At 45.1% G+C, this 23852-nt stretch overlaps 2 protein-coding genes across 2 annotated transcripts in view; both read left to right on the top strand.

Annotated features, from left to right (window-relative positions):
* LOC137551259 (uncharacterized) overlaps positions 1–6104 on the top strand; it is a 45831-nt gene extending 39727 nt beyond the window's left edge. Inside the window, exons 4-5 of the mRNA XM_068271331.1 lie at positions 773–903; positions 5252–6104. Coding sequence (XP_068127432.1) covers positions 773–903; positions 5252–5527 — 407 coding nt within the window. The 3' untranslated portion in view covers positions 5528–6104. The remainder of the gene's footprint in view (positions 1–772; positions 904–5251) is intronic.
* A 9924-nt stretch (positions 6105–16028) lies between these two features.
* DCAF10 (DDB1 and CUL4 associated factor 10) overlaps positions 16029–23852 on the top strand; it is a 35281-nt gene continuing 27457 nt past the window's right edge. The window contains exons 1-3 of the mRNA XM_068234278.1: positions 16029–16615; positions 18578–18691; positions 22738–22935. Of these exons, the coding sequence (XP_068090379.1) occupies positions 16263–16615; positions 18578–18691; positions 22738–22935 (665 nt within the window). The 5' untranslated portion in view covers positions 16029–16262. The remainder of the gene's footprint in view (positions 16616–18577; positions 18692–22737; positions 22936–23852) is intronic.

Raw genomic sequence — 23852 nt, 5'->3', positions numbered from 1 at the left:
ATTAAAACAGCTGTTCCCAATTAGGGTAATTAGGATACTTTAGAACAGCTTGGACTATTTGGAATGGTATAGAACTTTGGATTTTCTCACAGACTGGCAGTTTGTGACGGGAATGAATAATTTTGGACTGGACACTTTTCTCAAATGTAAATCAAAGCTGACATTTTTGTTTTTGTTTCCCCACAATAATGCCTCTTGTACATAGTCTTCTTATCTTTTGGGAGACACCTGTTATTTCCAATCAAAAAATTACCTGCTGGTTGAATAACTATAAGGAAGTATAAGTAATAGCTATAAGTCCAAATGTGCCAGTGGTATGAATAATTGTGGGCAGCACTGTGTATGTCTAATAATCTGTTCCGTTCCATTAAGAGCAATGTTTTTCTTGCCAGTGTGAGCACAGCCTTATTATGATCCTGTCTTGAGTGATGGAAACAGGCTGTCCTTGCCACTATCATTTTCAGGAAATCCCAGTGACCATTTATTCTTTGTAGATGTATTTACTTTTTTTTTTCCCCTTTAATGCCTATGGTCCTTAACAGTTTATTAGGGCTTAGGAAGAGTATGGGGATATGATTCTCTAGAGTTTAATTTGACAAGAGTAGAAAACGTAATATTCTCTTAGAATCTCAATATATTTTTTACCTAAAGCTATGATTAAATATAGATTCACTTTTTTTTTTTTTTTTTTTTTTTTAAATGTTAACTACTTTTTAAATAATTCAAAAGATCTGTTAAATATATAAATATATATATAATTTTTTTTTTCCAGGAAATCTAACCAAAGCTGACAAAGAACTTATCGTTGTGGCTACAAGTGCAAGCAACAAGTGTCCTTACTGTGTAACTGCACATGGCGCATTGCACAGAATATACTCAAAGAAAAGAACACTGGCTGATCAGGTAACCATGTAATACTTGTAGGTACTACATACAAAGTGTCTTGTTGGCCTAGTGTACACCAGAGCGGTTCGGCTGCAGTTTGCGATCCGCTTGCGGGTGCGGATCTGCTAGGGTAATGTATTTCAATGGGCTGGTGCACACCAGAGCGGGAGGCGTTTTGCAGAAACGCATACTCCCGGGCTGCTGCAGATTTTGGATTGCGTTTCTGCCTCCATGTTAAGTATAGAAAAAACGCAAACCGCTCTGAAAAACGGCACTTCAGAGCGGTTTGCCAGGCGGTTTTTGTTACAGTAGCTGTTCAGTAACAGCTTTACTGTAACAATACATGAAATCTACTACACCAAAAACGCTTCACAAAACCGCAAAATGCTAGCTGAAACGCTACAGAAAAAGAAAAAGCGTTTCAAAATCTGCTAGCATTTTGCGGATTTGCTAGCGGTTTTTGGTGTGCACCAGGCCGTGTAAAGAGAATCTGTAATTTAAAAAAAAAAAAAAACAACAAACCACTGGCGGCTACTAACCTCGGGAGGGGAAGCCACTGGATCCTAACGAGGCTTCCCCTGTCCTTCTCCGTCCCTCTGTTTGAGTGCTGGGACCCCCCCCGAACTGTGGCGAGGTAAATATTTTTACCTACCGCGATCCTGTGCAGGCTCACTAGTGGCTCTTCTTTTGGGCTAAGGCAAAAATAGCCGAGCCCAATCCATCCGCTCTACTGCGCAGGCACAATGGTCTCACTCCTGCGCAGTAGAGTAGATCCAATCGGGCTCGGCTGTTTCCGCCTTAGCCTGAAGGAAGAGCCGCTAGTGCGCCTGCGCAGGATCACAGTAGGTAAATATCACAGCTTGCCAAGGCAGTTGCAGGAGCGGGGGGCGGGGGCAGCGCTGGATTCAGGATTCAGAGGATGGAGAAGCCTAGTTGGGATCGAGGTAAGTATCCCCCAGAGGGGGGCTTTTTAGTTAGAGTTTAACCATCTAAGTACCAACATATAAAATCCCCTTAAAGTCCAGAGCAGTTGTGACATTTTAGCTACAGTATGTCTCTCTATTTAATCAGCAATAACTCTTATCCCTATATGAAGCTGGCTGTGGTGGTGGAAGGAGGGCAGTGACAATCATCACTGAAACAGGAGAGAGGGGAGAAACAGGTCTTCTTTTAATGGAGAAGCTAGAGTCCTCAACTTCCTTGTAATCGTATTGATCAAGTGATCAAGAGCCAATTGGCACAGCTCCTAATCTGTGTGGATATATGTCAGCTGTCCAATGACAGCTGAATTGCCAGCATCGGGTGCGCACCATTGTGGTGGGAGCGCATGGCAGCAGGTCAATAAATCCTACATCCTGCCAACCACAAACAGGATGTAGGATTTACTTTGGGCAGTCCCCAGGAGGTTAAAGCCAAATTACAACCATTTTTCATATTGCATTGCAACTGCTCTAACAATTATCTAGTAGTACAGTAACTAGGAGTACAGTAGTGCCTTTTCACAAAAGTGGCTGTTAATGCCTAATTTTCTCTTCTTCGGTTCAGGACTACCCGATAAGGTGTTGCATCCTGGTAGTCTGGGACACAATCTTTTCATAAGAAAGGGCAAGAGTGGATGCTATGGGTTTTTTATTTTTTTTCCCCTGAGATGCAGTACTCTGCCTCAAGTCCTTGAAGAAAGTCTGGAAGCAGTCCTTCCACTTCTGTTCTAAACTTTTATTTACAAAGTATCTGCAGTTCATTTCCTGTACAAGGCATGGCTCAGTGGAAATGGGAGCATAGGTATAGCTGACATTTTGCTTTACTATTGTAAAAAGAAAAAGCACGGATATAAAATTTTGTCTATGGCAAAAAGCCAACAGAAATCAACTTTACACATAGCCCTGCTTTTAATCACTTACTGAATAGAGTACAGTATATCTACACCTTTTCTGCCTTCATCTTAGATCTAGTGGCGTAGATATACATATTCAAACTCCTGCTGTGCGCATATCCCAGTTGCTGCCCATTAGAACACTGATCAGTGAATACAAATATGTGATCTAAAAGCCTGTAATGAATGGCCACCGACAGTGAGATGCCAGTGGCCATTAATAAAACGCATACATATCGCTTCCTGTGTACTGTTCACAGTATCCTATACAATAAAATCCCTGTGTCGCAGCGTTCAGCTGTCCCTGTTATTTGCTACTGCACATGTGCGCAGTCACTGACAGCTGGACGGGACCAGGGAGCGAGGTGGGCTAGACAGGCGGGTGCGTACGCGCGGTGGGTGCGTGCATGCGCACTGGCGGCGGCAGAAAAAAGACCTAGAGCCCGTTTTTAAAGGGGATTGGGTCTACTAGTAAAGTGATAAAGTGTGAGGACATCTTGGAGACAACGTAAAATTACACATAAATTAAAAAAAAATTATAACACCTTCTACCCTTTCCCCTCCAGCATTTGTTTTTTTAAAACAAATTTTATTGGTTTTAATAAATGCCCCAAACATTTGAATAAGCTTGAGGGTCTATGTAAAGTATACCATTATAGAATCCTCAGTCACAATTCAGGAATCCACATCGCCGTACAAAGTTGGTCGGCTACCTATAATCAATAAAAGTCCACCAGGGGAGCAGTCTGTGGGGTCCACCCTTCAGATCAGATGTTTTTTTTTTGTGGCTACACTTGTTATAGGTGAGAAGATTATGATATTCACACTTGTTTTATGACCCTTGCAAGAAGGTCCTCCAGGCTGTGAGGGTCACCAGGAGTAGGTAAGGGAAAGCATGTGAACATTGGGGGGAGGCATCAAAGTTGTGCTGGGGGGGTGGGGGGGGGTGGCTTGATTTATAGCTATGCCTCTGCTACTCTGCTAACCCTAAACTACAAGTGCAGCAGAAGTAGTTGTTACTTATCCAGGTGGTGGAAATACTGAATCTGGTATTTCTCTTACTCGGCACCAGCGCGCTCCGAGCCGGTCTTCTGTCCCATCTGCAGCCAGCGCGAGTCCTCCGTCTTCAGCCAGTGCAAGGTAACATGATCAAACACTGTACTGGCTCGCTCCAAGTCCCGTCTTCTGCCACTTCCTGGTTCACACTTGTGTGACCTCGCAGCTCCTTTGAAATTCACCTTCCCCCTCCTGGATTGGCTGCCGGCTCTGTGTACAGCGATTGGCGGAGACAGGACTTCTAGGTCCCACCCGCTGAGGTATCAGAACCCATTGCTGTGGGTATGGCCGAAGAAAATGGAGTGCATACAAATGGGGGACCAATTTTATATATTAAAGTGCTCGGATCCCATTAATTATCCTAATTAAACTTACACAAACAAACAGTCTAATTGCCTGCAACAGTCTTTTGCACTGTGTAGTATTTTACCCTCCCAATTTATCGATTTATACGTTCTTTAGAATGAAACAGCACTTTGAAAAAATGTTTCAACAACCACTGAACATTTTCAGAGCGTACAGAATGAGAATAAGAGTCCATGTGAGTCAAATTTTGCCTTTCAATTTAACCATTCTCTTTTCATAGTGCATGGATAAGGCAGTAAGCATGCTGTATATCCTTATAGGCCCGGTGCACACCAAAACCCGCTAGCAGATCCGCAAAATGCTAGCAGATTTTGAAACGCTTTTTGGTATTTTTCTGTAGCGTTTCAGCTAGCATTTTGCAGTTTTGTAAAGCGTTTTTGGTGTAGTAGATTTCATATATTGTTACAGTAAAGCTGTTACTGAACAGCTTCTGTAACAAAAACGCCTGCGAAACCGCTCTGAACTGCCGTTTTTCAGAGCGGTTTGTGTTTTTTCCTATACTTAACATTGAGGCAGAGACGCATCCACAATCCAAAAAATGCCTCACCCCGGGAGTATGCGTTTCTGCAAAACGCCTCCCGCTCTGGTGTGACCCACCCCATTGAGATACATTGACCAAGCGTATCCGCAGCCGCAAGTGGCTGCAGAAACGCTGCGAAAGCCGCTCGGTGTGCACCAGCCCATAGTCATGATGAATGACTAAGAGCAACCCTTTCCCTTATGTCAGACTTCACTGATTAAGACAGGGTTCACAGTCATTGTGGAAAACTGAATGTCTCTTCACATGCGTTTTCACATTAAAATGTGTGTTTGTATGTAAATTTGCACAATGGCTAATGAAAGTCAAAGGGAATTTGCATGTGATGTGCGAATTTATGCTGCAAGAAAGGCTTTTTTTTTAATTTTTATTTTTCATTTTTTACGCATGTGAAAAAAATTAATTTTAGAAGTGCAATTTTCCATTGGCTTTCATTGGATGTGCGGCACACATTTTTATACATTTGCAAAACTTGTTAAAGTGCATCTATGTTCCTTGATGGAGTTATTGACGATATATAATTTGTTTTTTAGGTGGTAGTTAATACAGACTTAGCAGATCTCGGTGCGAGGGACCGCGCCATGCTGGATTTTGCCTTAGCTGTCGCCAAACCAGAGAACATAAATGAGACCCACTTTAAGAACCTGGAGGAACATGGTTTTGACCGTGAAGATGCTTGGGATATTGCTATGGTTACAGCATTCTTTGCCATGGCCAACCGTATTGCTCACGTAACTGACTTGAGACCCAATGAGGAGTTTTATGCCTTAGGTAGAGTCCCAAGAGAAAAACCAGAAGAACAAAAATAATTTGCATTGTGTTAGAGGTTTACTGGATTTATATACAGCCTCAATTCACTAAGCTTATCTCCTGTCTTTAATAACGTTTCTAGAGTTGTTACCATGGTGATAAGGCATGTAGTATTCAGGCAACATTTTACCTCAGGCAAACCTAAAGTTAACTCTTCAATCCTTAAAATAACTCCACAGTTAAAGACAGGCTGTTTATTAACTGCGTGTGAAAATAACTACAGAGGAGGTAACTTAAAGAATGAAGAGATAAGAGAACTCTCTTACTGTGTGGAGGTAAGTTTTCTCTTGCCTTATTATCTCCAGCATGATAGTGAATTGAGGCCATATCCGTTTTTACTTTGGTACCGGGGAAACATTGTTTGCCTATTATCGGAGCTATGTGAAAAAAATTGAAATCGCACATCATTATTTACTACAGCACCAAAAGCAAATTCTTACACAACATAATATAACCTATGCAACAAGGATTCCTCTGCCTTCATCAATGATTACAGGGATATGTGTTACCTTTTTTAACATAAACCTTTTACTTAAGGCATATTTCAAATAAAAATAACATTATGTGCATTTTAAAGTAGCATACTTGCTTATTACTCTTGGTCTCTGATTCATTAGTGAATTATTTTTTTGACAGAAGTCCAGGTTTTTACGCCATGTGGTGTTTAAGCTTTGGAGTGATCCTAGTGTGGATTCGTTTTTTTAACTGTATGACCTTTTGCTACAGAACAGTTGCCGACACAACTGCCTGTGTGCCAGTATACATGGTTTCTGATTTTTAATAGCTGTAACATGACAGACCTGTTTGCAATAGACCTCAAAGTGAACCTGCCTGGGTTGACTCCAATCAACAAACCACTTAACGTCCGCCTAACGCCGACAGGCGTCGGCGGGTCGTTAGTGGTTTACCATGGATTTTCCATGCTAGTTCACGGAGGGTGTTACCGTGAACAGTGTGCGAGCCGCCGATTGCGGCTCGCAAGCGTAATGTAAACACGCGGGGAAGAAATCTCCGCTGTTTACATCATACGGCGCTACTGCGCAGCAGCGCCGTAAAGGAGATCGGCGATCCCCCGGCCTCTGATTGGCTGGGGATCGCCGCATTCTGATAGGCTGAAGCCTATACTACACGGCGCAGGACGGGTATCCGTCTTGCGCAGCCCACAAACAGAGGGAGGTAAGTGCAAAGTGGGCGGAAATCGCTGCGGAGGGGGGCTTTGAGGAGCGCCCCGCTGAACCATTATAGCCGGCGGCGATCAGACCCCCCCCCCCCCCCCCCGCAGGACATCCCCCTAGTGGGGAAAAAAAGGGGGGGGGGGGAAGTCTGGTCGCCCCTGGCTCAATTACGATCTGTGCTGTGGGCTGTAGAGCCCACTCAGCACAGAAAGCTGAAAGTGAGCCCGGCCCTTAAGTGGTTCCAATACAGGGTCTTATGCTGGGAATACACGGTTCGTTTTTGAGGCAGATAGCTAGTTAGATAATTTCCGACATGTCCGATCTACCGTTTGATCGTTTAGCCGCTCGATTCCTGATAGAAGTGAACGGAAAAAGGATAAGAAAAATGAGCGGAAGATAAGAGAATCAACTGCAGAATCGAGTGGCAAAAACAATCGAGCGGTAGAAACGAGCCATGTATGCCCAGCATTACACTAAAGCTGTGTACACACTTGAAAGATTAATGATAGATCCCAAACCAATTTTACCACCTTCCATGTAGTAAGAGAGCCATACCTACACAGTCTATTTTATTGAGATGAACTCTCCATCAGATAAAATCTTTGCAAGATGATGTACACATTCAAAAGATCAATATCTGCAATAGATCAGTTCCTGCAAAATGCATTCATATGATAAAGAATTCAGTGCGCTCCTCTCTTTTGCTCAAGAGACAATCCTTATTCCTGGTGCGCTACTATCGATAAGGGGTGTATGACCTTTACAAAACCTATAATAAGTGATATCAGCGCTCAACAGGCATCATCCAAAACCTCCAACATTAATACATCTGTGTATACAAAACCTCCCCTGTGTTCACATACACTTTTATCTACTAAAAGTGGTATGACATCATAGTATAAATCAGTCCGTTAGAATAGCAACATAGTTCTCAGAATTGGGGAAAGTTGTGGGTCCTAGTTCATAGTGCCTAATCCCAGATTTACAGACTCCTGTCACAACAGCATAGGGAATCCTCATCAATAAACGATTATGCTCACCAAAACGCAGTGCCAATCATAACAGTTGGCTCTTTCGTATGTGGCCCAGCCAGCGCTGCTATCCTCCGCGTTTTCAACCGCGTATCAGCCGCACATCAACCGCACATGTAAAAGAAAATGCTTCTATGGTGTAGTATGTTATTCCTGAGTGCACACCCTTAAGTGCCTAACATACAAGCCCTTTCAGGCTGTGACCCAGCACCGCTCTCTCTTTCGCACTCAAGCTCCAATAAATCAGCCTCTTACCAGATGCTTTGGCTGACCGATCAAGACCAGCAACAAAGCTTATGAACAGTCTCCTCTTTAGCTTTGCTTCTCAAGTAGTACAGCACCTTTAAACTCAAACAGATACTTCCATAGCGTAACACCGTTTTTATTCAAATTAAAAAAAGTTTAAAATTGCACTCACAAAGTTCCAGTAAAAATGCGCATATCAGTAAAACAGTCCTCGAGGTTCAGCGTCTCCCTCCGTGGGCGGAGCCTAACCACGGAGGGAGACGCTGAACCTCGAGGACTGTTTTACTGATATGCGCATTTTTACTGGAACTTTGTGAGTGCAATTTTAAACTTTTTTTAATTTGAATAAAAACGGTGTTACGCTATGGAAGTATCTGTTTGAGTTTAAAGGTGCTGTACTACTTGAGAAGCAAAGCTAAAGAGGAGACTGTTCATAAGCTTTGTTGCTGGTCTTGATCGGTCAGCCAAAGCATCTGGTAAGAGGCTGATTTATTGGAGCTTGAGTGCGAAAGAGAGAGTGGTGCTGGGTCACAGCCTGAAAGGGCTTGTATGTTAGGCACTTAAAGAGACTCCGTAACAAAAATTACATCTTGTTTTTTATCATCCTACAAGTTCCAAAAGCTATTCTAATGTGTTCTGGCTTACTGCAGCACTATGTACTATCACAGTCTCTGTAATAAATCAACTTATCTCTCTCTTGTCAGACTTGTCAGCCTGTGTCTGGAAGGCTGCCAAGTTCTTCAGTGTTGTGGTTCTGCTATGAACTTCCCCTTCTAGCCCCCTCTATGCACACTGCCTGTGTATTATTTAGGATTAGAGCAGCTTCTCTCTTCTCTCTTATCTTTTACAAGCTGGATAAATCGTCCTCTGAGCTGGCTGGGCTTTCACATAGTGAGGAATTACAGACAAGGGCAAAGCTGTTTGCAGGAAGAAAAGAGCAGCCTGAAACTTCAGTGCATGAGAGATGCAGGGGGAAAGAAACACACAAATGATCTCTTTAGATTCAAAAGGAAGGCTGTATACAGCCTGCTTGTGTATGGATGCATTTTCTATGTGTGGACATACTGTACATCAACCTACTTCCTGTTTTGGTGGCCATTTTGTTTGTTTATAAACAAACTTTTTAAAACTGTTTTTAACCACTTTTAATGCGGCGGGAAGTGGCGAAATTGTGACAGAGGGTAATAGAAGATGTCCCCTAACGCACTGGTATGTTTACTTTTGTGTGATTTTAACAATACAGATTCTCTTTAAGGGTGTGCACTCAGGAATAACATACTACACCATAGAAGCATTTTCTTTTACATGTGCGGCTGATACGCGGTTGAAAACGCGGAGGATAGCAGCGCTGGCTGGGCCACATACGAAAGAGCCAACTGTTATGATTGGCAATGCATTTTGGTGAGCATAATCGTTTATTGATGAGGATTCCCTATGCTGTTGTGACAGGAGTCTGTAAATCTGGGATTAGGCACTATGAACTAGGACCCACAACTTTCCCCAATTCTGAGAACTATGTTGCTATTCTAACGGACTGATTTATACTATGATGTCATACCACTTTTAGTAGATAACAGTGTATGTGAACACAGGGGAGGTTTTGTATACACAGATGTATTAATGTTGGAGGTTTTGGATGATGCCTGTTGAGCGCTGATATCACTTAATATTAGAGAAAATGCATTCATAGTCTATCTGCAGATCTCATACACACCTTGTTTAACAGAAACTCATCTGCAGATCAGATCCACCAGGATGGATCTTCAGATCTGCAGATGATTGTCAGATCTGCAGATGAATGTCTGTTAACCACTTGAGGACTGCAGGGCTAAACCCCCCTAGTGACCAGGCAATTTTTAGCTTAATTGGCCACTGCAGCTTTAAAGAGAATCTGTACTCTGAAATTCTTACAATAAAAAGCATACCATTCTATTCATTATGTGCTCCTGGTCCCCTCTGTGCTGTTTCTGCCATTCTCTGCTGCAAACCTGGCTTGTAATTGCCAGTTTTAGGCAGTGTTTACAAACAAACTAACCAGCTTCTAATAGGCTCAGCTAAGCAGAGTGTGTTAGTCACACAGAGCCTGCAGGGGGTGTGTACAGCTTCTAGCTAATCACAAGCAGCCCTGCACATTCCAGTCTGACTGCCTCAGCCTGACTGTGCCGACTATAGAGAGAAGATTAGATCATATAACAGAGATAACACAGCTACTGTGCAATTAGGAAAAGCTGCAGTAAGCCAGACCACATTAGAAAAGGCATAGGAATTTATAGCATAGAAGAAATAAAGATAAACAATTTGTTACAGAGTCTCTTTAAGGCCAAGCTGCAGGGCCGCACAACTCAGCACACAAGTGATTCCCCCCCCCCCCCCCCTTTCTCCCCACCAACAGAGCTCTCTGTTGGTGGGGTCTGATCGCTCCCCCCATGTTTATTTTTTTTTTTTTAATAAATATTATTGTTTTGATTTGTTTAAAAAAAAACCCTGTTACTTTAAATTTCTACCCTCCCTCCCTCCCTCCCCACAGCCAGCCAATTATGGCGATCGGCTGTCATAGGCTTCTGCCTATGAGAGCCGATCGCTCTCTTGTCCCCCATGGGGACAGCCGTGTCACACGGCTGTCCCCAGTGCAGCGCTGCTGCTCATCGCAGCGCTGCACGTAGTAAATAGACGGCGTGATCGCCGTCTAACAGTCTCCCGAGCGGCAATAGCCGCTCGGAGACTGAAGGCGGGGCGGAGCTCCGCCCTCCGAGCATGAGATGCGCGCGCACCATGCGCGCGATCTCATGCAAAACAGAGCCCTAGGACTTTACGCCAATTGGTGTTAGGCGGTCCTGGGGCTGCCGCCGCGGCCACGCCTACTGGCGTGACGCGGGCGGCAGAAGGTTAAACAAGGTGTGTATGAGATCTGCAGATATCATAGATTATGAATGGATCTTTTGCAGGAACAGATCTTTTGCAGATACTGATCTTTTGAATGTGTGCAGCATCTGTGTGTGCAGCATCTTGCAAAGATTTCTGTCTGATGGGGAGTTCAGCTCCATAGAATAGACTGTGTAGGTATGCTCTCATACTACATGGAAGGTGGATAATTGGTCTGTGATCTTTCATTAATCTTTCAAGTGTGTACACAGCTTAAGGGTCTGGACTCTAATTATTTATGTACATGTTCTTTAAGCTATGCTCACAATGGGGCATTGCGGTGTGATGCAACAGAGGCAATTTAATGATCAATAACGCAATGTAATTGGATATGCAATGTTCTGTTCTGAATGCATCCAGTGTGTTGCAATCCAATGGACTCCGATATCTTAGCATTCATTATGTTACTGCTTAACCTCCTTGCCGGTTATCCCGAGCTCAGCTCGGGGTAACCTGCGCAGGAGGATTTCTCAGGCCCCGCTGGGCCGATTTGCATAATTTTTTTTCCCTGCACGCAGCTAGCACTTTGCAAGCTGCGTGAAGTACGCGATCGCTGCCGCTACCCGCCGATTTGCCGCTACCCAACCCCCCCCCCCGACCCCTGCGCAGCCTGGCCAATCAGTGCCAGGCAGTGCTGAGGGGTGGATCGGGATTCCCTATGACGTCCCGACGTCGTCATCCCGCCCCGTCGCCATGGCGACCGGGGAAGCCCTGCAGGAAATCCCGTTCTGAACAGGATTTCCTGCTTACTCTGATCGCCGGAGGCGATCGGAGTGGCTGCAGAGCTGCCGCTGCTCAGCGGCTTACTATATGATTTGAAAAAAATAAATAAATAAACAAGTGCTGCGCTGCCTCCTTGCTGGCGGGAATTAGACCGGCAAGGAGGTTAATGTGCTTGTTTACAGAGGCAGTGAAGCATACGTTTCATCATACTGAATGCTTTACTGTATGTGATGGGTCTTTTCTCCTCTATTTTGTGTTCTTGTTTTTATGGGGAACACAAAGCAGCTCCCTACTGTGAACTTGGCCTTTGTGTAATTTGTGCTCATGCTTGGTGATCATCTGAGCCTTACAGTGTGGACTGCTGTACAATCATACCATGTAGAGCTGTGGGTTAGAGTAGTAGCATTAAGGGATATCAGATTAGTTGACCTCCTGAGCGTTACGCCGCTCAGGAGGTTTTGCCAGTTTGTGTCCCTATGGTAATTAATGCGATCAAATGGGTGTAAAACGTTTAGCTAGCACTAGGCTAGCTAGTACAAGTGTCCCCCTCCCCCACCCGTAAATACATTACCAAGCCTGGATCCAGCAATCGGTGCAGCCTCCCCGCACAACTCCGGTCTTTACTATGGGGAGGATCGCACATGACGTCGCCAACGTCATGTACAAACCCGATCCTTCCCATAGACCGAAGCTGTGCGGGGAGGCTGCGCGATTGCTGGATTTAGGCTGGGTAATGTATTAAGGGGGGGGGGGGGGATGGGGGGAGCTGGACATTTCTACTAGTTAGCCTAGTGCTAGCTAAACGTTTTACACCCATTTAATCACATTAATTATGGATGGGGGAAATGATCAGATAAACCATGAATGCTAACGTACTGTGACTAATGATACCAAGATAAACTTATTTGGTTCAGTTGGTATGAAGCATGTGTTTGGTGGCAACCAGGTGAAGAGTGTGTCTTGCCTACAGTCAAGCATGGTGGTGGGAGTATCATGGTTTGAGGCTGCTCTTGGGAGCTACAGTTTCTTGAGGGAACCATAAATGCCATCATGTAGTGTGACATACACTAGCATACCATGATCCCCTCCTTTGGAAACTGGGCTGCATGGCAGTATTCCAGCAATGATCCTAAACACACCTACAAGACGTTGACTGCCTTGCTAAATAAACTAAGACTTAAACCCTATTGACCATCTGTGGAGCAACCTCCAAAAGCAAGGTGAAGGAGCGCAAGGTCTCTACCTGCTTCGTGATGCTGTCATGGAGGAGATGAAAAGGATTCCAGAGGTAAGCAGTGAAGCTCTTGTAAACTCCAAGCCCAAAAGAATTAAGGCAGTCCTGAGAAATAACAGTGGGCACACAAAATAATGACACTTTCGGCACAAATTACATTTTTTTTTTTTTACTAAGGGGTGTACTCGCTTGTTCAGGGCTGGATTTAAGCCAAGGCCATGGCCTAAGGCACCACAGGATCTAGGGAAGGTCATCTGGTTTCTTATACTAGAGGGAAGGGACATTGAGCTACCTATACTGGAGTGAAGAGTGGGGTCATCTGAACTGGTGGGGAAGGGAGGAGGTTACCTATACTAGAGGTGTGTTGGAGAAGGGTCATCTGACTGCCTATACTGGAGGGGGGGGGGGAGGGGACATCTGGCTACCTATACTATAGGGGGGCAGCTGCTGACAGTGGCCTTGGGTGGTAAAGAGTACAAAACCGACCCTTGTTGCTAGCAGTTTACATATTAATGGCTGTGAGTTGTTGTTTTTAATTTGGATGGGACAGCAAATGTACACAGATTCACCTGCCAGATCAATTATTTCCAACATGTCAGATCTGAATTTCCAATCAATTTTTGGTTTTCTGATCGATTTTCGAATCATTTTCAGCTCGCTTCAATGAAAATTGATCAAAACCCAATCGGAAAATTGAAAAATGATCTGAAAATCGATTGAATTTCAGTTCAGACATGTTGGAAATAGTTGATCTGGCAGGTAAATCTGCCAGAAACTTGTATGGTGTGTGCCTAGCACAAGTAGATTTACTAGTAATAGCATCAAATCTGTTGGAAAATTGATTAATACACTTCTCGAACAGCACTCCTTGCTTGCTTCAATGGCCGTGCCAGGTCTAGCCTGTGAGGCTAGCACAGACTTAACCCCCTGGCGGTATAAAAAAATTCCACCAGGAGGGAGCGCAGCAGTTTTTAAAAAAAAAAATTTCTTATATCATGTAGCGAGCCCAGGGCTCGCTACATGATAGTCGCTGCTCAGCGGCATCCCCCCGCCCGCTTCAATCGCCTTCGGCGATCTCTGATCAGGAAATCTCGTTCAAAGAACGGGATTTCCTGGAGGGCCCCCGTCGCCATGGTGATGGGGTGGGAGGACGTTACCGACGTCGGGACGTCATTGGGAGTCCCGAACCACCCCTCAGCGCTGCCTGGCACTGATTGGCCAGGCAGCGCACGGGGTCGGGGGCTGCGCAGCGTGACGGATAGCGGCGATTGAGCGCGGGGCGGCGGCGATCGGTGTGCTGACGCAGCTAGCAAAGTGCTGGCTGCGTCCAGCAAAAAAAAAATTAAACAAATCGGCCCAGCAGGGCCGGAGAAAACCTCCTGCGCGGCTTACCCCGAACTACGTTCGGGGTTACCGCCAAGGAGGTTGACTCGCAAGAAAAAAAATTACCAGCACTGGTAGTTACCACTTGACAAAGAACGGTTGCTCTCTTCGAAATGGCGACTGTTGTGGGCAGACTGGGCTGCAATGAAGGTATAATCTGTGTCTGAGGAGTCTTCCATCCACTTGTATGCAGCAAAGAGCTATTACTACTACTGTGCTATAGTTACATTCCAGATGCTTCTGGGTGTCATGGCAATGTTTTGTTCACATTTTTTGTGAGAAAATAAACCTGCTTTTTAAGAAACTGCCAGTGCTGGTCATTTTTTCTTGGAAAATTGATTAGAAATTAGATTGTACGTTGGAAATATTTGATCTGACATTAAATCTATCAGAAAATTGCATTGTGTGAACCTAGCATTAGATTTACAATACATCTCAAGCTCACTCCAACCTGAATTATCGCAAATTCTTTCTGTTTTAGGGCTGGTTCACACGGGCGTCTGCTGAGCTTTTGCTTGGCATTGCGTTCCAACGCCAGCGTTTAAAAGCTAGCTTTTGAAAAGCGTTCAAGGCTAGCAGTTCTGGTCTCTGCTATTGTTTCCTCGCGTTTACTGCCTCTGAAAGCAGCATGTTGCTTTTGAGACTAGACGCAACGCTGGGATCTACTGCCAGGCTTTCATGAAAGCCTGCAAAAGCCAGCTCTAAACGCTCCCATTCACTTGCATGGGATGGCAGATCCCAAAAAACGCTGCGTCTAAAACGCTGTGTTAAACGCCACAAAAACGCCCGTCTGAACCAGCCCTAAAGAAAGCAAACTTTTGTTTTTCTTAGATTTACAATAACTGACAGAAATGTGCCTCAGCCTACAGACCTAAACACTGCCACCTTGTGGTACATGTCTGTCTTCATTCCTTTCTGCAATAGAAAACTACAGCACACTCCGAGGGCTCTATTCATAAAACCTTACCGCAAGTTTTCTGCTCAAAACTGCGGATTTTCCCGTCCATTTAGCAAAGTGGGCATTCATAAAAGCTGTTCCCGCATGAAAATCTACAATTCCCCAGCAGAGCGAGAAATTTCCGCCTTCTCCAGTGTTTTTCTAGATTTATCTAGAAAAAAGTAACAAAATGGCCATTCATAAAGATTAGAGGAAGCGGTATGTGGATGGGAAATACCGCTTCCTCTGATTTTGCGGATTACATACAAGTGAATGGGACAGACCTCCCAGAGAGAGCAGTGCACGGAGGGACTCTGCCGGCTGAAGTGTTTCCGCATGCCTTCCGACAGCTTACCGCCAGCTTTCAGCGGGAGATCTCCGCTCTTGCATCGCAGCTTTCAAGATATCTTTGAATGACCACCCAGAAGTGTAAAATACCGCTGCGGTATTTTCCCTCCAGGAGTTTTTTCGCCACAACTTTTTTATGAATAGAGCCCCCAGAAGTGTAAAATACCGCTGCGGTATTTTCCCTCCAGGAGTTTTTTCGCCACATCTTTTTTATGAATAGAGCCCAGAGGCTTTTCTCAGCCGAACCACAACTGGCCATAGTACGCCCCCAGCAGAACAACTGCCTGCACTCTATGGCGCCGCCTGATGACGTGCCCGTGTAGCCAGACACCTGCTCGAACTATAAAAAAACAACCCTAGAGTTACAGTATTAGATTATAGTGTTCGTCGAGACAGTAATGGCGGGGGAGGGGTTATATGTGACGTAGCAGCTGTCTACTTATGAGAAAACCATGGCTGCCCATTCTGACATTACAGCGGACGGGCGCTTAGAGTGACGTGCGAGGCACCGCCTCCCGGGAAACGGCGCAGCGTACGATCTGTGCTCCGTGACGTACTTGGTGGCGGCCAGCTCATCACCCGGCGCCTAGCTGCTACTGTGACTGGACGTGGGGAAGTATCGCTGGCGGAGCAGTCGGTGAAGCTGTCATGGTTCAGCGCTGTTCTCCTCCTCCCAGGCACCGGGGCTGCTTGTAGCGGCGCCCGCCGTCTCCTTCCCTCCCTCCTTGCTTCCCGATGAGCAGAATGAGCTCCGCTGCAGACAACACAGAGGAGGCTCACCAGGGAACCGGCAGAGATGACTCTGCGGAGGAGGAACCTACCGATCCTGTGCTCAGCGAATCCCATTGTGTTCCCCCTGCGCCCGAAGAGCCGCCAGATGCCTCTACTGTGGGGTCAGAGAGCACGGGCGGCAAGCTCTTCTACTGGCTGAAGGACAGATGTTTGGGTCGGGGGCTGTGTGTGGATCCAGCACGGGACAATTACAGGACAATGACCAGCTTGTACAGGTCTATCCAGCCAGCTGACTCTGTGAATCTGAGCACAAGGACACATGGGGCAGTGTTTAATCTGGAGTACTCCCCAGATGGGTAAGACATGCCAGGCTACAGCAGCTCAAGCTTGCCTTGGGTGGAGTGGGAACTGTAATAAGCAGTTTATATAAAGGCAGGGAGAGCCATGTCCCCTGACATACATGCTAGATATCAGCAATTGGTGTGTCAGCAGTGTTGGTAGATTCCCTGAAGATTTGTGGGATCAAGAAAGAGGTATATGTGTAGTCTTGATGTGGGTGAAGCCAAATATACATGAATGTAGTGGGCGTGTAACTCAGGTGGGCCCACTCAGCAAAGCTCCAATCAACATAATTTGGCAATCTGCCTTCCATGAATTCCCCAGAGGTTGACTGAATGGATCTACCATGGTCGAAGCTGAGGGCTTTGCTTAGGCAGACTGCCCCTGGAAGTGGCACTCCAGGAAAACCTGGGGCCTGGAAAACCCCATGGAGGAGTAAGGTGCTTAGGTCTGTACTGCCCATATGCATTGCCGACTAACGTAGCTCCCCGGCCTTTTGGCTAGGAAGAGTGCAGAATTTTTATAACACCGGCTGCAAGGTCAGGGCCAGCTTGCTGGCACTGGGGGTCCTCCTATCCTTCGGGTGTTGGAGGACCCAAAAGCCCCCTGCGTCGAAGCAAAGGGGAAGGTTCCCTTCGGGCACACCGGAAAGGGCCCTGCTTTTGTGGGGCCCGGGGCTGCTCATGCACGTTTTTGTGTGGTGTTTATGCTTTTCCACTTTTTCCGTGCATGGGCATAAAGCCTTGCTTACTCCGGGCTCCTGTTGCATCCACTCGGGCTCTGGTGGAAATAGCCAAGCCTGATCGGAAAAGGCAATAGTGTGCTGGCACAAAGTGGCAACAAGCGCTTAGGCCTAGTGCACACCAATAACCGCTAGCAGATCTGCAAAACGCTAGCTGTTTTTGAAACACTTTTTCCTTTTTTTATGAAGGGTTTCACCTAGCGTTTTCGGTTGCGTTTTGTGTGTAGTGATATATTGTTACAGTAAAGCTGTTACTGAACAGCTTCTGTAACAAAAACGCCGGCAAAACCGCTCTGAACTGGCGGTTTTCCTATACTTAACATTGGAGGCAGAAACGCCTCCGCAATCCAAAAAATGCCTCACCCCAGGAGTATGCGTTTCAGAAAAACGCATCCCGCTCTGGTGTGAACCACCCCATTGAAATACATTACCCTAGAGTATCCACAGCCGCAAGCGGCTGTAAAAATGCGAGAAAACCCGCTCGGTGTGCACCAGCCCATTACAAGGGTTTTTTTTTTTTTGGGTGGTGCCAACGCTGGATCTCCTTTGCTAAGGAGAACCAGGGAAGCCTCTTTAGGATCTAGAGGCTTCACCCTCCTGAGGTAAGTACCCCTGGGGCACTTTTTTTTTCCCTGTAGGTTCAATTTATAAGGCATTTGCAATAACATGATTTGAGTGGAAACGTAGCCCAATACATTAATTTGCTTAGAACAATCTTGTGAGGTTCAAAAGATATGTGGCACTCCCAAAGCTAAAATTAAGGGTTCACCACTGGTTGGTATACGTAGTCTATGGTGAGCAAATATGCTCAGATCCCACACTTTTCGCTGTATTCTGACGAGACCGTTGTGCTGCAGCTGGCAATATCCCATCACAACACAATGACTTTGTATTCCACTGGTGCTTCCACACTGGTACGCTTGTGGTGGAATGATTTCCATAGGAATATTATGCAGCACGCTCTGCTTGATCGGCCTGCACTCGCAGTAACTGTTGTGGTGCAAGCACAGGTCCATGACTGTATGCTGCATTTTATAAGTCACATTGACAGTGTGCGATACAACTCTCGATGACCGTTGCAATCCTATTTTTCGTGAAACAAAACAGATATAGAGTGAAACTACAATATTAACTAATTTTTAATGTGCATTTATACAGTAATTACACAATTCACTGTTGTATATTCCTGAATGTAAAATGTCATGTACTGCGTAACATATTATCTGTTCCTGTTTAGGTCTGTATTAACAGTGGCTTGTGAACAAACTGAAGTCCTGCTCTTTGATCCTGTGTCCTCAAAGCACATAAAAACCCTATCGGAGGCACATGAAGACTGTGTAAATAATATTAGGTTTGTTTTCTTTTTTTCCTTAGGTTAAGATTTTTATATGATGCTGGTTCACAATCTCACATTAATAACCACATGGCAACAATAGGCGTTCATATGTAATTGTCGCCGGGAGACTTTGGCGTAGTATACAGCCGATATGGCTTATCCTGCTGCTGCACAAGTGCACAATGCGACGTTCATTACTATTCCCCCTCTAGGTCCACGTGGATAGTGGGGAATTATATAATTCATCTTCCAACTGTTGCTGGAGGCAGAATTATAGTGTTTTAAAATGTAACTTCTGCTCCATCTTCTGACGGCACCAAAGTTACTCAGTGTTCGCCCAAATCTTCTGCGCTGTGATTAGTGCTCGAAAAGTAGTGCCACATGCTTCATGACTCTGTCAACAGCAAATAATGTTATGAACCGAGCCAAGCTACAAGTGTAACTAACATTATTTGCAGCTAAGATAAAAGAAATTGATGAATGAAATTAGCAGATTAGTGCATCAATTACATGAGGCACTATTGAATGGCCTTTGCACAAACTGTGGATCAGGGTTTCCATTTGAAAGTCACTAGGATAAAGGATGGGGGGGGAGTCATGGTGTATCGGGAATTATTTTAACGAGAACAAATGGGAACCATTTCCCAGGCAGAAATGTTTTTAAAGGGAACCGGAAGAAAGAGGTATATGGAGGCTGCCATATTGATTTCCTTTTAAACCATTCCAGTTGCCTGGCAGTCTCCCTGATTTCTTTGGTTACAGTAGTGTCCAAATCAAACACCTAAAACAAGCATGCAGCTAATCTTGTGAGATCTTTGTCAGAAACATCTGATGTGCATGCTTGTTCAATGTCTATGGCTAAAGGCTCATACACACCTCCAACTTAACACACAACCAACCGGACAACATGACCAACTGTACAAGTTGTTTACATGACAACATGCATTCAAAAACGACAGTTGTTCAAAAGACTTGTACACACATTCCAACCTGCTTGATAGTTGGGCAGATTGATCCTTCGTTTGGATCGGTCAAATAACCTGTTATCCGTTGGTCATCTGGTTGTTTGCCAGCTGTACACACATCCAACTTATCATCCAACAGAAAAGTTTGGAAGATAGCTGGACAGATTGTTGGTGTGTATGAGCCCTAAAGGATTAAAGGCGGGGGGTCAGTAGGACTGCCAGGCAATTGGTGGTGTTTAAAAGCAAATAAATTATGGTGGCTTCCATATCCCTCCTGTATTTTCCCCAGATATTTTTTCCAACCAGGTGGCATGAAAAAGTAGCCGGGTGGTGCATGATGCAGCATAGGAGGAGAATGAGCAGGCGAGCCGATGACAGCCGAGTGCTCACCAAAATTAGCCTAGTGGAGTAACCGGCTAAAAGAGCCCAGGGAGAGCACTGCCTCTCACTTCAGGTTTACTTTAAAAATATATAACGTGTTGGAACAGCCAGATTTGGAGTAATATGTTTATCTGCAAACCAGTCGTATGAGAGATGCTTACCTTATATAGTAAAGCAGAACTATCGGTCTGGCATAAGCATACACTTAACAACCTGTATCCCAAATACTCTTGCCTATATAGTTATCCCACCGTGCTTTGACATAAAAGAAATCTCATCTATGTGAAAACCACAGTTATTAAGATCGACCTTTACTTTGCCTTTTGAGATAGATATGTGAGGTACAGGCTGAGTATGAAATCTAGGCATCCTACAGAATGTCTAAATCTTTTCAGACAATATGCTTTGTTTTGTACTTTACCTAGTGTGCTGCTACACATTCTGTAACATGCCTAGGCAAGGTACTGTATTTTTTGGACAATAAGATGCACTTTTTCTCTCCCAAAATGGGGGGGGGGGGTCTCATAGTGCGAATGTACCAGTGGCAAGTGGGGAATCAGTAGTAGTTTTGCATATTATAGTGCAGTCTTCCTACAGATCTGCTAAACCCAGCACAGCAGAAGCATTGCCAGTATGATTAAGTTCATACTGGCTGAATAAATTGCCTCCAACAGGCTTTGAGTCCAGCTAATGGCTTTCAATCAGGCAGTGCCCTCATACCATACAGTCCATCAATCGAATGCCAGCTTCCCTGCGTTAGTATCTCCATGGTTCAATGGGCTGGACCAAGAAGCAGAGCTCCCATCCAGTGGGGAGCCATCAGCCAATCATCAGAGAGCATTCACATGCTTCCTCCAGTGGTAACCTCCCCAATAGTCACGGGAGTGGGACGAAGGTACCACTCTAGGACCAATCACAGTGTGTGAATGCACTTCTTGTTAGTGCTATCAGGAAGGGAGCAGAGAGGCAGAGTAGCATACAGCTGCTACATTATTTTCATTGGGTGCCCAAACCAGCATGTCATAGTTGCAGCACTCTCAGGACACAGAAGCCGGCGCCGACCCTACTTTGGGAGCACTCTTGATTAGTGTTTAAGTCGGGAAGGGAGCCAGGGGGGTAGAGCGGCAAACAGCCGCTACATTACTTACTTCAGGCGCCCGAGCAACACAGCATCACGTATCCCCAAGTGTGGCTGCAGGCATCAGTGATCCTTAGCACCATTGTGTCCTGGGTAAGCTGTACGCTGAAGCCAGTGGGGACCGCAATGGCTGCATGCTGGAGAAGCTGGGTCCGCACACTGAGCCCTGTCCCCCGCTGTTTAGAGCAGAATCGACCAGGTCATCTCTGAATCCTCCTATGCAAACAGATAGTGGTAGTGGGAAAAATGTCCATAAGACACCCGTACACCATAGATGCACCAGGTGATATATATATATATATATATATATATATATATATATATATATATATATATATATATATATATATATTTTTTTTTTTTCCCCATAGTTTCGCCCTCTTAACCTAGGCGTGTCTTATATTCTGAAAAATACAGTAGATGTGTACAGATTTTTTTTTTATGGCAAATCTGTACACAATGCAGCCCTTAGCAGACACTTTGCCAAGATTGGCACAGGTTTGCATTTACAGGGTACACGAGGTGATCTGTTGAGATAGACATGTGTATGTACAGTGCCAAGCACACAAATAACTAGGCTGTGTTCCTTTTTTTTCCTTTTTCTCTGCCTGAAAGAGCTAAGGTAACAATTCATCTAGCGATTTTGGCGGTCGATCGACCAAAAGAAAGATCTCTATCTGATCGGAGAGAGATGTATTGGCTGCCAATAACCGCAGGCTGATTCTTGATCGATGTCCGCATGAAATATTTAGGGAATCTGCTTTGTGACTTTGCCACCCTGGCCGTGTCCCCTTAAATGTACCCTTCCAGTGCTCATGCATTAATACTTTACCTGTCCGGTGTCCGCACTCCTCTCCCATGTTTCCGCCCCACATGGTTGCCAGCATACTATGTAAGGGGTGCGTGTGTGACGTCACACGTGCCCCTGTGTGCAATGCGCCAGGCAACCACGTGGGGCACAAATCCAAAAGAGGAGTATAGACACAGGACAGGTAAAGTAGTAATGTACCGGCGGGGGCTACATGTACATTTGGGGGGAACACTGTTGGGTTACCATCGTGTTCATCTGCAATTATCATACGCTGTTACCGCCACACACCCGCTAGAGCATGTCTGACCGAGAAAATGGTGGCATCGATTTTCATTCGGTCCGATTGCGAATGCAAGTGAACTTCTGTCATAACCCTGACTGATAACCCTTTCCTAGCAGAAATGGCTTCTCGGAGCAGGAAAGAGGTTAAAAAAAATGGTGAATAGTTCATAGATTCTAGCTTTGGCATACTTCAATGCATGTGTCATTGAGCAGAGACAATGAAACTGTGAAAACTTAAAAAGTAGATTTAAATATAAAATTAAAACTGGGATGTCTAAAAAGTAATTTTTAGGATGAGGAGAGATATTATGGTTTCTTATCAGCTTATTTTCACCTCGTGCTTCCTTTAACACATTTGCCAACTTGCTTTATTTATGATTTTATTAGTGAACCTCATTGGAGGCTGTTCAAGATTGTGTGGAAGAATTACCTGGAGTTCAAATTTTCATTTATTTTTTCTTTAAACCCTTATTTTATTGTACAGATTTCTTGACAATAGGTTGTTTGCAACCTGCTCGGATGATACAACAATAGCGTTATGGGACCTGAGAAAGTTGAACACTAAGGTGTGCACACTACATGGACATACCAGCTGGGTGAAGAACATAGAATATGATACCCACACACGGCTGTTGGTGACATCTGGATTTGATGGAAATGTCATCATTTGGGACACAAATAGGTAAATAAGATTTTTTGTTTTCCCCCCCTCCAGCTTCCAGGACAGCTATACCTTATAGCTTATACCCCCCACACCCCGAGGTCTTAAAGAACACCAGGCTGCAGAGGTCTTAAAGGACACCTGAATTGAGAGACATATGAAGGTTGCCACATTTCTTTCGTTGTTAAGTAATACCAGTTACCTGGCAGCCCCGATGATCTTTCTGGTATCAGTAGTGTCTGGATCACACATCTGAAACAAGCATGCTGCTAATATGAGACTTCAAACATCTGATCTGTATGCTTGCTCAGGGTCTATGGCTAAAAGTATTAGAGACAAATGATGAGCAGGGCAGCCAGTTAACCACTTCCCGACCGCCTAACGCACAGGGGCAGCCGGGAAGTGGAGCCCTTAAAGGGAATGTCCAAGCAAAATAAAAAAAATGAGTTTCACTTACCGGGGGCTTCTACCAGCCCCATGCAGCCATCCTGTGCCCTCGTAGTCACTCACTGTTGCTCCAGTCCCCAGCTGGCAGCTTACGCATTGCGTACATTTTTACGCATTCCCGCTAGTGCAGGAACATTAATACATACATTTTTACGCATTACTGGTTCAATGCGTAAACATTTACGCATTGAACCAGTAACGCGTAAAAATGTATGCGTTAATGTTCCTGCACTATTGGGAATGCGTAAAAATGTACGCAATGCGTCCCGCCGACCTCCGAGGTCAGGAAGCTGCCAGCGGGGGACTGGAACAGCAGTGAGAGACTACGAGGGCACAGGATGGCTGCATGGGGCTGGTAGAAGCCCCCGGTAAGTGAAACTCATTTTTTTATTTTGCTTGAACCTTCCCTTTAAGGTCCGGTTCACCCACAGAGGCGGCGGTCCTTGTAAGGGCATGGGCGGAGCGATCGCGTCATCCGTGACGCGATCCTC

This window comes from Hyperolius riggenbachi, chromosome 1 (assembly GCF_040937935.1).
Source record: "Hyperolius riggenbachi isolate aHypRig1 chromosome 1, aHypRig1.pri, whole genome shotgun sequence".
NCBI lineage: Eukaryota > Metazoa > Chordata > Amphibia > Anura > Hyperoliidae > Hyperolius > Hyperolius riggenbachi.
Note: the sequence above shows the minus strand (reverse complement) of the source record. Positions and strands in the feature narration are given on the sequence as shown.